Here is a 16,061-nt window from a genome sequence, read left to right on the forward strand (position 1 = left end):
TTGTTGATTGATAACACATGTACCATGACCTACATTACCTACATTAAATTTTTTAAGTGGGTCAATTTTGTGTTTTTGAACTTCTTTTATCTAGTTTTGAGTGTACTAACTCAGGATTTCATTGTCAACAGGAATGGGAGGTCTGGTATCGTCGCCCTTCAGCGTGAATCCCTTCTCCCTGCCAACCTGCAGCGCGCAGCAATACGCTCAAACAGCACCTCTTGCTTCCAAGTAACCAAAATTACCGTCTGTCAAGAATTTGTTACCTTTTTTTTTTCAAAATCATCTACATTTTGTTTTTTTTTCGGAGTAGATATGTTGCTTCGAGGTATTTTGAATGTTTTATTTTTTTAATGTTCGTTACCGCATTTACGATAATCGAGTTAAGTAGATTTATTATTACAATATACCAAATAATTTATTTAGGTTTTATAATAATTATTCTGTTAATATTTCAAAATATTATACCTACCTAATTCAGGTGATGGTGGCGGCGTTTGCATATTAAAAAAAATGTAATATATAATTATTATTATTGTAATATAACCTTGTAAATAATAGGATTAATATTTACTTAATTAACTCGCACATTTCATAGGTCGGTTGCTAGATTCAAATAGTCATTCTAGATTTTATAAACGCCCAAATCTCTTAAATGCTCAGGGCTAACGGTTTTTGTAAAAATGTTATTCCAATTCGTGTGTGTGTCTGTTTCGTTTTTTGTACAATCTGTGATATATTTATTGTAAGTAATGAATGTAAAAATATAATCGATTTGTAAATTTTTCGGTCATTCGATTTGACACGATAGATATTTAACTTCGTAAAATTAATTATTTGTATAAATCACAACGAATGTATATTAAAAAAAACTCGAATAGCAATCATATCTTGAAACAATACATATCCTTTTATTTGACTAAGTATGACTGTAATAAATTCTATTTCAACAAATCGGAAAAAGAGAAAATCTTTTAGACACGAACGAAATGTATACGAAAAAAACAATCTCGAACGTTTTCCTTGAGAATCACACCGAAACCGTATTCTGAGGATTGCCTCTTTAAATATGGAAATAAGTAGCTCGTATTATTTAAAACAATTGTATATCAGATTAAGACCTGTACATTGTAATCATTTAAGAAACAAAATATCACAAAACACGATATTAAAATCTTACCTAAACAGTATAAAGCAGTTTTATTTAAGTTATACCTAGGAACCTGTACCTATTCGCACTTAGATATGAAAAGTGTGTTCGTAGAACCAAGCGATATGCTTTCAAGCGCCTCAAAGAAAGATTTTTCTTGCGATAATTTTGTGCCCGAGGTGTATGCTTGTCTACTGTTCTTTCTTAGGAAATAATATACACGAGTACCCACCTAGCATATAGACATGTGACGTGAGTTTGTATAGTTTTACGTGCGATACAAAATACTGAAAGTGATATTGTTGTTGGTGATTAAAAGTTATAATGCAAGCAATACATTTTTCATTATTAAAAATGCAAATGACGTAAGCCCCCTTGCTTTCAAGTTTCAACACGTATGGCTTTGTTTACGTCCTTCGCATTATCAATTTTGAAAAATATGTCTTGTGTCTTATAGTAGTGAACGATCAACATAATAACTAGAGCACTTTGCGTGACCTATTAGATCTAAGTTTGACCTACTCTAGTAATATCGACTAATATTTTAGCGATCATAACGATTTTATCTCTACTTTTAATCTGATGAAAAGATAAAATTTATGAATTTAAAGCTGATTAGGTTCATCACTAGTCTGTTATAGAGAAATCCAAAGGGTGGTTTCATACTAGGACAAAGTTTGTAACCCATCTATCATAATCGTAACTCGAACAAAAACATCAACTTAAATAGTTTTTAAACCATTGTGATTTCGCACATGCTACCGTTTCCAACCCCACTTGTAATATTATATTTTGGTGCTAGAGGGGTAATATTTTTCATTGTTACCCATGACTAGATAATGCATGGGTTTATCGCCGGTCCTAATTGTGTCAGAAAAGAATGGGGATTGTATTACTCACTAGTGAATTAACATAAAATTGAGTGTCTCGTTGGAGCAGTCTTTGTAAACATAAATTAATTATCATAATTTTGGCTGCGCACTATTCAAAGTAGGCATTTAGTCCTAATGGTCATTTAAAAAAAAAAAAGACCACCTACATACTATATACTCGTAGTCCTTACTTCGTATTTTACTAAAAGTACCTAGCAAGAAAAAGCAGCAAAAGCAAAAAATTAAGCAAATATATAAAAAACTCCGTAGGTACCTAATTTATGTTACGAGTAGAATTGAGTTTCAAGCCGATTAAAAATAATAAGTGTTCTTCTAGATATCTTTGAATAAAAGATAATTAAATCACATAAACCAAGAGATAGCCTCTAATATGTTTTTAAAAATTTAAAAGGTCCAAGTTAGTCTTTGACTGCAATCTCATCTGGTGGTACCTATGTGATAATGCAGTCTAAGATGGAAGTGGGCTAACCAGGAAAGAGTAGGGCAGTTTTATTACCGTTATAGTAGGAACAAAATTAATAAAACAAAAATATACTATCTACTAATCTATCTAAGTATAGTAAGTAAGTATAGTAGGTACTTACTTAGGTAAGTACCTACCTAATCGTGTTTAATTTTCGAGTCAAAGAAACATGATCCAAACTAAATGCTCTTACCAAAATTGCCCTTTCTGTGAGACAGCTTGCAATTTGTTGTAACTCGATTACGTCACAATAATCCAAATGAAAGTTTAGTCGCGCTCGTTTGTCGCCGCGTGCGACGCACGTGACCTGCGCGTGCGGCGGCGCGGCGTTCGGATGTCACTCCTCCGACGAGCCTTCCTTGTCAGAAATTAGAATTAGGTTAGATATTGTATCGTATTTCATTTTAATTCTCCGTTGATAACTTGTTAACAAAACTTAATCTTGACTTTTGTTATTGTATGTTGTCACTCATGATCAACCCATCGCCGGCTCACTACAGAGCAAGGGTCTCCTCTCCGAGTGACAAGGATTTTGGCCATAGTCTACCACGCTGGACAAATGCGGATTTGTAGACTTCGCACACTTTTGAGAACTTATGGAGCACTTTCAGACATTAAGGTTTCCTCACGATGTTTTACTTCACCGTTATAACTACGAACTAATATATTGCATCATTATATTATCTAACTTATTAATTATTCATGAAGCAAATAAGGCAAAAAAAATTTTTCTTATTAAGTAAAAATTGCTTAGCGAGTAGGGCTCGCACTTGTCCGATTTTTCCAAATCATAATTTTGCTTCATATTATTATGTTTTGGAAAGCAATGAACTAAGTAGTTATTACAATATTTATTTACTCTATGACCCGAAGTTAATGAGATTGTCGTTTTTATTTATCTACAAGCTATTTGTCCCTCCATACTGAGCAAGTTAAGTGAACAAATCGCACAAGCCGAAGTCGCGTGTCTCTGTCACGCGCCCGGGCGCATTACCAAATTAGCGTCCGGTGTGCATCTGCCCTTATCGTATTAGGCTTGGGCGGATCGGGTTACCGATTGGAATTAAAGTTTAGTAAAGTTTGGTAGCCTAGGCCTCCTATTCAAGAGGTTGGGGGTTCGATCACGATGCACGCAACTATTTCTTCCTCACACAACTTTTGGGAGCATGTGCGTTTTAAACAATGAAAGTTTGGTAACTTTAGTTTGAGTAAATTAAGCTTAAGTACCTTAAGATTAGTTATTTGATATAGGTGGGTAGGTACTTAGGTATCTAATTTTTATAGCTACCATTAACTAAGTTAACTATGCATCCATGTATATTTAACCTTGGCGTACCAGTAGGCACAATGACAAGTACTTAGAAGCCAAAGAGAAGAGAGTAGGTACACTTTGAAGATATGTATGCACGCTCTATCTCAGTCAGGATATAAAAATATTTCAAAAAGTTATATCAAAGTTGTATGTAAAGTTGATATTGGTCAGTGTATACCTGTAGTGTAGCGCTTAGTAGGTAAATGCAACGATAATAAATTCCTCCTAAAAATCCATCGACCAAACTAAAAAAATACACACAGATCACCCGAAAAAAATGTAAACGCGCAAACAAAATAAAACCCCATCACGACACAACAAATTGATGTCATCTATCCCCCTCACACTAACAGTCCCAACATATCACTCCGCACACGTCCGCGGCATTTTTCTTTATATATTATTAACACATAAGTACACGTATGCACCGTTTACACTCCGCTGTGACATATAGGTTTGTCCTTTTCTATATTGTAGGGTCTAGTTTTCCCAAGCGACGGAGCCTCGAGGGTAAAACTCCCAAGGGTCGGTATTGACTCTACTATGGAAGGAAAGTTATCTGTACACCTATTGTAGACAACCCCCTTTACCGCCCGCCACCCTTTGAAGGACTTTCTTACGCGTTTTACGTTTTGTTTTATTTTTTCTAGCGTTCTTAGTTCGAATCAATGTTATTAAAATATGTTGCATTCAAACCGTACTCTCGGCTCATAACATAGGTATCACAGGCATTTTTAATGTTCAAACCTAGTTCAAACTAAAAAATATATCAATTTAATATCGTTTTATCTACAGTAAGACTTGGTTGCGATCCTACTTGATGGAAGATAGTACTATCCAAGGTACTGTCTATAAAATAATTATCTATGAGAGATTATGAGTAGGTACATATATTTTATGTTGATCTTGGAAAGTTTTGTTAAAAAGTAAAGAACCTAATTATTGTTACTTTGTTGTCTTTGTAATTTATACTAGAGAATTATACGCAGTAAAAAATGTTTTTTGGTACACGAATTTTTCCTCTTGATAAATAAAAAATCCTAAGTGCTTGCCTATTTTTTTTACCTAACAGAAGGTCTAATAATACAATCGATAGCTAAAACTTCCGTGCGAAAACTGAAAAGCGTAAAGTAGAAGTTGTAAAACAGTTATAAAGCTATATCGCGTCGAGCCATGTCAACGAGCGTTAAGCGAAATTGAGTGAAAGTGGAGTTAAAGTATTAAAAGTTTTCAGCGCGATCTTCGCAGAACCGACGCCGCCGCAAACCTGACTTAGAGCTGTACGATACACAAAATATCGATAGTTATTTATCGACAAGAGCTTTTGAAAAATCGAATGAAATACCAGTTCGAAGTATTAAAAGACTATAGCGCGCTAGTTTTGGAGAAGTAACGACGACGCCGCAAACCCGACCTAGAGTGGTGTCATAAGTACATATCGATAAACAGTTATCAATATTATAATTATTTACTTATCTTTTAATATATCTACTGCAAAATTTAATAAAAGATAGAGCTGTGCGATACACAAATTATTATCGATGGTTATTTGTCGACAAGAGATTTTCCAAAATTGAAAGAGAGACCAGTTTGAAGTATTAAAAGTTTACAGTGCGCTAAACGAATCTACCTACCTAATTGAGAGCTGGCATAGTAGAACATCGATACTTAATTTTTTTTATCGATAAGCATATTTATCGATAATTATTGCCTTGCAAAGAGGAAAGAAAATGTACCTACGTACACGCGAGTAATAAAGGAGTAGTGATTTATTCTTTATATACTACTATATTTACGAGCTGTATAATCCTTACAATATTACCTAATGGGTCGCAAAATTATCGAAAAATAGATAAGAAATTCAGTAAAATAAAAAATATCATAGTACAATTTTTTACGAAATTACTTTTTACCGATAAGCGGGTCTTGAAACTTTCAGCGACAAGATCTGTCTGAAGTAAAATTTCTTTCTAGAAATTAATTTCTATCGATAATACAAGTTCGAGCAGCCTTACTTTCTTAACACGGTGTAAGTTAATAATGTAATAGAATTACGAGGAAAAACTGTTGAACTCTGTCGGAGCGGGACGTAGCTTAATTGTAGCACTTAGTTAGGCGTGCCCATACGACACGGATGAACACACTACGGTTAAAATAGGTAATATTATTTTTCATAGCTTATATTTTGAAGAACTTACTTTATGTCTAGTGGTAAGGACGTCCGCCTCCTAATCGGGGGTCGGGGGTTCGATCCTGGGTACGCTCCTCTTCCTTTTCGGAGTTATATTGTGCGTGTTTCACTTGCTGAACGGTGAACGAAAACATCGTGAGAAATCCTGCATGCCTGAAAGTTCTCCATAATGTTCTCAAAGGTGTGTAAAGTCTGCCAATCCGCACTTGGACAAACCCCTTCTCAATCTGAGATGGGACCCGTGCTCTGTAGTGAACCGGTGATGGGTTGATTGTGATGACGATGATGTACTTCATAGGTACCTAGTTAGTTAGTTTAAGCAATAAAATTCGTAGTTAAGTGTTTATGCCGACTTCGCTAGGTCGAATTTCTGAAAATCCTTTTTTTTTGCAAGGCTCTAAGCTACGATTATAATATTACAAAGTGCAGGCAATATTTCAATATTCTAGGCATGGTGGTTGGAGCTGATATGTCAGTCAGTTAATTTGTCATTTTCCTACTCTTTCGTTCAGTTAACGACGGACGTTAATTATTTTGAAAATTAAAATTCATAGGTATAAAACTAAAATAAGTAGGTATAATCTAAATAAAGAAGACTGTCATTCTACTTAATCTTCGACAATACAAATTATAATCATAGAGTCCACTGTCATTATTGCGCATAGTTTATTATTTTTTGACTACAAAAAATACATATTGAAGCGAATGTTATTACTAATAATATGTAAGGTAAGATAACTAGCCACCAAGGCCGAAATCTTCCGGCAGACCAGACCAGAGGTCATCACTTAAAAACTACAAATTCTATCTCGTCAGGAATCGAACCCAGGACCTCCCACTGATAAAACTGTGTCTGTTTCCATTGCTCCAGGGAAATCTCGGTTGGGAATCTGCATGGTAGTGGTGGAGGTTTCTTGGGATGGTAATATAATTAGGTAGGTAGGTACGTGGGCTTTCAAATCCTTCCACTTCACAGATATCCAAATATAGTCTTTTATATCTATGTTCCACTTACAACTCGACTTTTAGGCTATCGATTTTATTATTATAGGTAGGTATAAGTATATGTAAGGGATAATTTTTTTTTTAAATTTAAATAATATAGTATTATTTAATTAAATTACTTGCCCACCCATCCAGTTACTGTCTTGGGTCATTGTTCCTAGACCAACACATTGCACAAACTATTTTTACACACAATGTCGTAAATACATCTCACCACCCTCAGTTGTAGGTATTTTATATTCGATGTACCTAATCATTCTATAAGAGAATTCCCGTTGGTCTCTTATTCTAAAAGTCGTCTTTAAAATATCGCCGCTCGAAATCGATCTTTTGTAAGTAGCTTACCAATTTTATAGGGAGCTTTAGCGGTGTTCTTAGGGTTTATCTTTTGATATACCTACTTAAATGTAACATGGACTGATATAAAATTAATGCAGCTCAAGATATTGTTGGAGAAATAAGGTTGTATAGAGTGGTGACAATATAAACGCACATACTGAAAGTCTGAAAACTTCACAAAAATTATTCACCGTAAATCAAAATACATCATGGTCCACGGGATCCACGACTAAATAATCTTACCTGGCAGTTAGACAAGCTTAACGAAGTTTCATCCAAGCGCAATCCATACAATCGAAGTTTTATTCTTATTTGAATATCAATACAACCAGTCAATAAAATTTTATAGACACATTTTGTACCCCACAAACATAGATAATAGATTTTAGAGTGTGTCTACAAAATTTCATTGACTTTGATTGGTTAGTACCTGTTCAAATGATGATACGTTTCTTTAATACTTTTTTTTTTTTCTTAAGTTTCTTTCAAGCAATATTTCTCTATTAAAAATCTATCAGATTTTTATGACCTTAACACTGACTCCTCTTATACTTCCCCTCTGCAACAAGTAGGTACTAGGAAGTTAATAAGTATACTGCTTTTATAACCGTGGTAGTCAAGTACCTAACGCCGTATCGGTAATAGCTAATTAGCCGGAATCCCATAATCGGTCAGGATAGGAAATGAGCCACGTGGGAGCTATTTGTGGGCGCGATTAGACCCATAAAACTCGATGTGATCTTGATAAGGGACGCGCGAAAACCGCTAACAATCCTATCCACCGTATAACCTAACAAGGTACCTATTTGACGATTGTATTTCTATAGAGCGGAGAGTTGTCATATTAGATACTAGAGCAGCAAACCCCGCAAATAAAAAGCTGACCAGTGCACAAATAGCAATATGAGGGGCGCATAGTTCAAAGAGCTAATACCTAGACGTTGGGGTCCCAACCCCAAGGTGCTAGAATGGCAACCTCGCACTAAAAGGCGCTGTGTTAGCGGACCACACTCTAGGATGGGCAAGACATCAAACGAGTCGCATAGAGTCGCTGATTCAGGCACTGCTGTAAGATCGCAGCATGTGGTAGTCGCTACAAGAGGCCTATGTCCAGCTGTGGACTATCGGTTGACGATAAGATAAGTTAAGATAAGATAATTTATTTGCCAGAAAATTGGTACAATAAGATGGAAATTTATGATTAGAGGCCTTAACTTTCTACTAAATTATTAGTGTGCAAATATTTAAGATAACAAAATAAATTAAATTAAATTAATGTCAAACAAAATTAGAAGTCTAGTGCATTACTTCAAACATAAAAATCAGGAAATAGATATTACAATAGAAAGAGACAAAACAAAGTGACAGTGATGACGATGCTGGAAGAGTTTACCAATCGTATTATATGCTATTCAGTAAATTGGCATTGGATCTGATTTTGTTAAAATAAATAATGTAACAATAATGGAACTCTTTTGTGTATTATTGTTTGTAACATGGCTCTGTTTGGCTATGGTTCTGCCCCCGCTCCTTATTCAAGTAAACTCGACACGAACCTTGTGATTATAAATTTTATTATTATCAAAGTACAATTCCTTCTTTTGTGGTTGTAATTATTTATCGACCTGGCCCACGGACCCTGTATAGATAACAGATTTTATTCTGTCTGTTATATCTAATATCTTTAGTTATGGAAGCTACTCTTATAGTACCTAATGTAACGAAACTAATTTTATTGAGTTAATAATGTAGGTAAGATATTAGAACTAAGCTCTTAACTGAAACAATAGACAGCAAAAAGAGCTTTATTCTAATACAAAGCTCTGCTACTCTTATTGTCTCGAACTCAATGTATCAGGGATTCAGTTGAAAGTTTCTGGTAGGCAAACCTCACTGGAAATGAATTTGTGAAGACATTATTGAAAATATTTCTCACTTACGCTGATCTTATGATTAGCCGATCAAGTTTTCAGAGGGTATTCAAATCAGATGATGTAAACAGCTTTTCAGTGGGGATTTAAAACAAATCACGAAACTTCCTATGAAGTCTAATTATTATCATAGGTTGGTAAATACTAACCTAGATACCTATAGGTACTTAGTTATATTGGCAGTTTTTTTGCAAGGTACCTAATTGCCGTTAGGTAAGTATATGCACTAGTGGACAACAGCTAAGGATACAAAAGTATTAAAGGTCTATGCATTCAAAATAGCTAGTATAAAAATTCAAATAAACAAAATACAATTTTATCTAGAGTCCATATTAAATATAAATCCATAAAACATGCTTGAAACCCCTATTCATAGAACATCACAAAATCCTACTCAAAATTAGCAACAAAAAGTTTCACCATACGAGTGTCTGTTTTACTTAAAATTCGGACAGGTAGAATGTGAAATTTTTCAGTAACACCGCTTTAGTACCGCTTGATTTTTGAAACAAACTTCTCCTAGTTGCCATTCCAGTGAGGCGTCGGTTTAGAAATTTTCCAACGCTTGCAAATTTGAATCCGGTTTTATTAACGTCTATGCATATTCAAATAGTTGGTCTTCGTTTCCCGGTTCTGTTTTATTGACTTAGGTACATGCTACAGCACTCATGGATTTTTTAGCTTTGTCTCTAAAATATCCTATTTAGGTATTGTTTGGAAGCTTGAAAGTTCCTTAGAGGTAGAGGCTTTAGTACTTATACCCACTTTACTGTTCCCGATAGTAGATTGGTGTGTAGGTGCACTAGGTACTAACTTAAGAATATTTTCCAATACGTTCAGGATTAAGTAGATTGAATTTGTGATAGGTATAACTAGTAGATAAGTAAGAATGAATGAGAATATAATATCACAGCAATGAAACATTATTATTTTCTTAAATACAAATAAACAATTAATAATCCCCGTAAACTTTTGTTTGAAAAAAATTCCATGAGTATGGGTCTCCCTCAATAATTGCTTAAGCACTAGTTTAATCGTACGTACTAGTTAACACGACCTTCGACGCTGAGACGCCGAGACGCAAGAGGTACTAGACGTAAAAATTTTTGTCCTGAAAGTTGTTTCAAAGCTTTTTTCAGCAGGACCACCAACGTCATCTTTCAGACTCCTTGACGACGTAGTTCGGTAACCAACGAATAGATGGCGCTGTTTACTCTCCCGGGATTTCGACTCGAACCCGTATTTCGTGCGCACCGTCCTGAAATACAAACAAATGCCTTAAGAAAGGGAGAGAGAAATTCTCAAGGCTCACCCGCGCGCTGCGTTCAGGGACTATAGCTGGCTTCACTGAAATATTCCTTTTTGTTACAACAGTGGGCGTAGCCCATCCAGCCAATGGGAGTGTTTGTTCAAAGTCGACCACACCCACCCAGTTTTCTGTGCCTACAGGGAGTTGGATGGAAAAAATGTTGGCAATAGGTAATTTTGAATGTCGTTTGTAGGTGACGTAATTGCCGCTTTATGTAGACCGTTCGTTTGTTAATAAAACCTCCCCACAGGATTTTGACGCTGATTGAATACGAAATTGGATAGGAAAGTTGTTACAGTTAGCAATCAAACGAGGACCAAGCGGGTTCGTGTGTTCATTGCGTGTTTTTTGTAATAAGTAGGTACCTATGGAAAATGAAGCGTAGTTTATGTAGTTAGATAATATTACAGCACATTCAAAGTTTTTTTAACATAATATTTTTTTTAATAGGATTTTTTTATTACAAAGAAACACTAAAAATTACTAAGCTAAGTACCTACTTACCTATATTTTAAAAATTCAAAAGTGTGTTTCTTTGTTTGTTTATTGGTTTGTCCTTCAATCGCGTCGCAATGAGGCAACGGATTTTTTGTACTTATGTTTATAAAGGCCTGGTAGATATGATATTCAAAGATTTACTTATTTTTTAGTTAAGGAAAAACAAAAATTACTTACTTACCTAAGTAGGTGCCTAGATATATTTTTAATTCGAAGGTGTGTTTTTTGTTAATTTATTCAAACCAATAAGCTTCAACCTCCCCAACTCGTCGCAACGGGGCAACGGATCGACGTAATTTTTGTATCTTTCCCAGTTAAAAAGACTGGGATAGTGACATAGGCTACTTTTTATCACAGAAAATCAAAGAGTTCCTACGGGATTTTCAATAAACTAAATCCAAGCGAACGAAGTCGCAGGCATCAGCCAGTTCCTCTTAATTTATCTACTTCAATCTACTTACATTGAAATCGCTAGGATTCATTATCATAATCGATGTTTATCATAAGCATAAATTCCTAATTATTTAAACATATTTTTTTTTATTCAGAGACAAGTTAGCCCTTGACTGCAATCTCACTTGGTGGTAAGTATAGGTAAGTGATGAGTCTAAGATGGATGCGGATGGATGGATCTGGAAGGGGTATGGCAGTTTTTAATTAAACCCATAAGTAAGTAGGTACCTACTCCTTTGGTTTCTACACGGCATCGTACCGGAAATCTAAATCGCTTTGCTGGCAGGATGGTAACTAGCCACGGCCGAAGCCTTCCTTCAGACCAGACCAGAGAAATTAAAAAATTCCAAACTCCTGCCGTGAACCGAATCTGGGACCTTCGCACTTATAAATCACTGCGCCAGGGAGGCCGTCAAATAAATCTAATAGGTAAGTGAAACTATCACACTTCACACTAATATTATAAAGGTGAAAGTTTGTATGTGTGTGTGTGTGTGTGTGTGTGTGTGTGTGTGTGTGTGTGTGTGTGTGTGTGTGTGTGTGTGTGTGTGTGTGTGTGTGTGTGTGTGTGTGTGTGTGTGTGTGTGTGTGTGTGTGTGTGTGTGTGTGTGTGTATGTTTGTTACTCCTTCACGCAAAAACTACTGGACGGATTTTGCTGAAATTTGGAATGGAGATAGATAATATCCAGGATTAGCACAAAGGCTACTTTTTATCCCGGAAAATCAAAGAGTTCCCACGGGATTTCAAAAAACCTAAATCCACGCGGACGAAGTCGCGGGTATCATCTAGTAGGTAGATAGATCTACTGCTGTGAATAAGCTATAAAACTATAGGTGTGCGTGGTGTAAGTACCTAAGTATGCAAAGATATTGATGGATAAGTCCCAGGGAATACTCGGTCCCGACACGGCTTAGCACTTTTAACCCAACTTCCAACCAACTTTAAAGTAAACGATGCGGTGCTTTTATACCCCCCGAACAATAGTTTCGTAGTTCCGACAAGAAAATCGCATTTGTTTTATCATTTCAGATATTGTCCGTAGAAAAAGCTTTTATAAAAATATATCTACTTACCTGCCTATGTACCTACTTACCTACCTACTTAACTATACCTACTTATTTAAATCGCTCGTTCCTAATGAATAGGCACACCTGCCACTATATTTATTATTATTTTTTATTCCCTATAGGTAAGCGCTTGACCACAATCACACCTGATGGGAAGTGATGATGTGGTCTAAGATGGGACGCGTTTACCTAGAAGGTGCCTATTCACTCTTGTTTTACTATAAGATTATACAAAACAAAAAGACAAAAAGACAATCATCAACATTATCAACCGATAAACATCCAAAGCCTCAATAGCTCAACGGTTATAGGAGCGGACTGAAATCCGAAAGGTCGGCAGTTCAAACCCCACTCGTTGCATTATTGTCGTACCCACTCCTAGCACAAGCTTAACGCTTAGTTGGAGGGAAAAGGGGAATGTTAATCATGATTAAAATGACTAATATTTTTTGTAAAAAAAAAAGTTCGATATAAGTAGGTAGGTACTTACCTACACAGGTCTCTTGTATGGACTTTTCACGCTCTTGCGCCGCCGCGTTTGCCTCAATCCAGGAGTCATCTGCAACTCGTTTGATGTCGCCTAACCTAGTGGCTGAAAATTCAATCTATTTAGAATCCTAAAGAATCTTACCTTCCTACTAAGTACGTATATGTATTTCTGAAATTAATTGTCAAAAGGTTAAAATACACAGAATTAGGAAGTGCCTTCTTATTAAGATTTCTGTGGTAAAATACAATATTTAGAAGAAGAAATTTTGATTTCTTCATCTTTTGGAATATTTTTTTTGAACTTTTAAACACGAATCTTTATTTGGTGTTCAAGTATCCTAATTTTTTTAAAAAAGGTAGTAAAAATTGCTCGTTAATACGAATCGAATGATCCACAATAGACTGTATAATTTTCGAATCGCATATTCCTTCTCAACCCCTTCACGACATGTGTTGAAGCAATTACCAGCAATGGCCACCACTACAATGTAACAAGTGAGAATTTGACAAGCAATAAATTCAATTTGGACGCTTTGTGTTTTCATTGACGATCAATGGACGGTGAAATAAAGATGTTTAGGGTTATTGTTGCGACGTATGTAACTCTTTTGTGGTGCCATTGTTGTTTTGTGCCGGTTTAAATTGTATTAAACTGGTAGCCTAAATATATTGTACCTAATTGCATTGCAATATATTGCAATTGCAACTTCTTTAACCTAGCTGTTACCCTTGTCTTTTTTGCGTAGAGTTTTTTTTTTGTATCTCCCATGTAGGTCCTACTTACCTACTTAATCCGTAAGTAAGAAGATATTCCTTACTTTCAATTCCCTTATAATACCTTATTACTTTTTATTTATGCAGTTCTAGGTAGGTAAATAGTAGACTTAAATATATTATGTTTATCTACGTTAAAGTAGGTACTTAGGTAAGTATTTTTATTTTCATTTAAATCTAGTGGATTTCTTTGTTTTAAACAAGCTATCATCCTTGACTTTCATTGTGTACCTAAGTAGAGTTTTGTTTCTAATTTCTAGATAGGCACTTATAATTTCCCTACTTTTTGTAAAACACTTATCATAATAGGGTAGTTATTTTTCTTTGCTCAGTAGATAGATAGGTACTAAACACGAAAAACGGATATAGAATCGAAATCAGATAAAAATAAATAGCTTTTCTTAAATCTCTTTTTAAACACACAAAGCGGGAAAATTTGCGTAAAACCATTAATATCCCTGTACCTGTAACGACCCGCGACAGGCGACGCTACTCCTTTGAAATTCTTTTACTCACGCGTTAATACCTACCTATTACATTTATTTCCCCTTCATGTGTTAACTGAACCTTAAACTTTGGGACTGAGTCTTTGCAGTTTAAAGATTTTTCCTCTTATTTCTACTTAAGTGCGGTTGGTAATTGGCTGGCTAAGTGACCCAAAAATTGAGGTTATGACAGGATAAAATCGACCACTCAGGTCTATGTCCACTTCACAATACGTAACTAGGTATCAACCGATTGGTCGCATTGCTTCCATGTTTTTATAGACTTCGTCAATCCATCAATATCTACTTATAGAACTTCTAAGAGTAGGTACGGTATCATTTAATTGCCATTACTTAGTAAGTGCCACTTATGCTTGCATAGCATGACTTTCTTCTAGTCTTCCCATAGGTAGTCTATATGAAATTATAGGTCAACCTACAAATTTTCTGATGATAAATCGCTACATGTTGTTACACTTTTTGTTTAGCTATTTTAAATACCTTTTATTATTGGCCACAGCATTTAGCGTTGTAGTCAGAACCCTTTTTTGTACATTGAGAGGATTTCAAGACCACACGTTTACTAATGACCAAATGAAAGTTAAGTAGGTAAATAACAGAGGTAAGTAGTCGTCTTATACTTAAGCAAAAAGAGATGCCCTTACTTATAGGTAAGTATAAAATGTTTCTGCAAGGTAGATGCTTATAAGCATCTCCCTTCAGGTTCATTCTTTCACTTCAACACGCTGCAAATTTAATTTATTACTCGTAAATACGATGAGACAAGCCTTACTGAGGGTATCAAATAAACCAAATCCGTCGCTCGAATACTTATATAATTTTATATGAAATCTATCTTATTTCGCTTATTTTGCTTGTTAAATCTATGTTTGGTTACTAATATTTACTTAGCTTATTTATTTTGTCACCTAGCTGATCCTCCTCAGCTTCGATCCGGTGAAATTTCTGATAGGTACGTACCTACCTATGCCTACTCAGGTAATGAGAATCTGCAGTTATTCTACTGCTGATTTTGCTGTTCTCTAGTCAGAGAACAGCAAAATCAGCAAACCTTCAAGTTACTTACTAATGTTCTCAGTCAGTATATCATTTTATGAATTTTATGTATGTTCGTGACTTCGTTCGCGTTGATTACACAACTTTCTAACTTTAGAAATAATGCTTAAATTAATGCATAAGCAGGTAGGTATCTGTTACTTATACCTATACGAAGTCACCAATGAACAAAAAAATATAGGTATAAAATGCGTATATGATAGGTATTTCTGGCTATAGTAATCCCAAAAGGATTATTTTCAATTAGGGAGGTAGGTACGTCATAGAAAACCCTTCTTACCAAGTATTAACTTTTAAACAATTTCGTTTTCTTTTCCCCGGCCATTTCTTCGTCCTCATTCCTCTTATTAGGAGCGTGTTTGTTTTGTCCGGGCCTCGCTCCCGGGTCATTATCCGGGGGACACGTGATGCGTGAAATTATTTCGTACTTTACACAATCCGGGGCAATGCGTACGCGCCCCCGTGGCGGGTAAGGGTGAGAAATGTACGGACATTCCGTTTTAACCAACGCGGTGGCATATTCCATAGCTCAGAGGCTATGATATAATTTTGTTGTAGCTACTGTATCGAAAGTGTTCAAATAATAAGTGTAAGTATACGTCCATATCGTAGAGCTATCTGTC

The 16,061-nt window shown here is 35.4% G+C and overlaps 1 protein-coding gene across 6 annotated transcripts in view; it reads left to right on the top strand.

The window, feature by feature from the left end:
- LOC123870147 (transcription factor collier) overlaps positions 1-323 on the top strand; it is a 77,074-nt gene extending 76,751 nt beyond the window's left edge. For 4 of the 6 annotated variants that reach the window (XM_045913322.1, XM_045913323.1, XM_045913324.1 and 1 more), the window contains exon 16: positions 132-270. In XM_045913322.1, coding sequence (XP_045769278.1) covers positions 132-133 — 2 coding nt within the window. In that variant the 3' untranslated portion in view covers positions 134-270. Of the gene's footprint in view, positions 1-131 lie in introns of all 6 variants that reach the window. The other 2 variants (XM_045913327.1, XM_045913328.1) reach the window with 1 other exon arrangement.
- The last annotated feature ends 15,738 nt before the right edge of the window (positions 324-16,061 follow it).

Source organism: Maniola jurtina, chromosome 12 (assembly GCF_905333055.1).
Source record: "Maniola jurtina chromosome 12, ilManJurt1.1, whole genome shotgun sequence".
In the NCBI taxonomy this organism is placed as follows: domain Eukaryota; kingdom Metazoa; phylum Arthropoda; class Insecta; order Lepidoptera; family Nymphalidae; genus Maniola; species Maniola jurtina.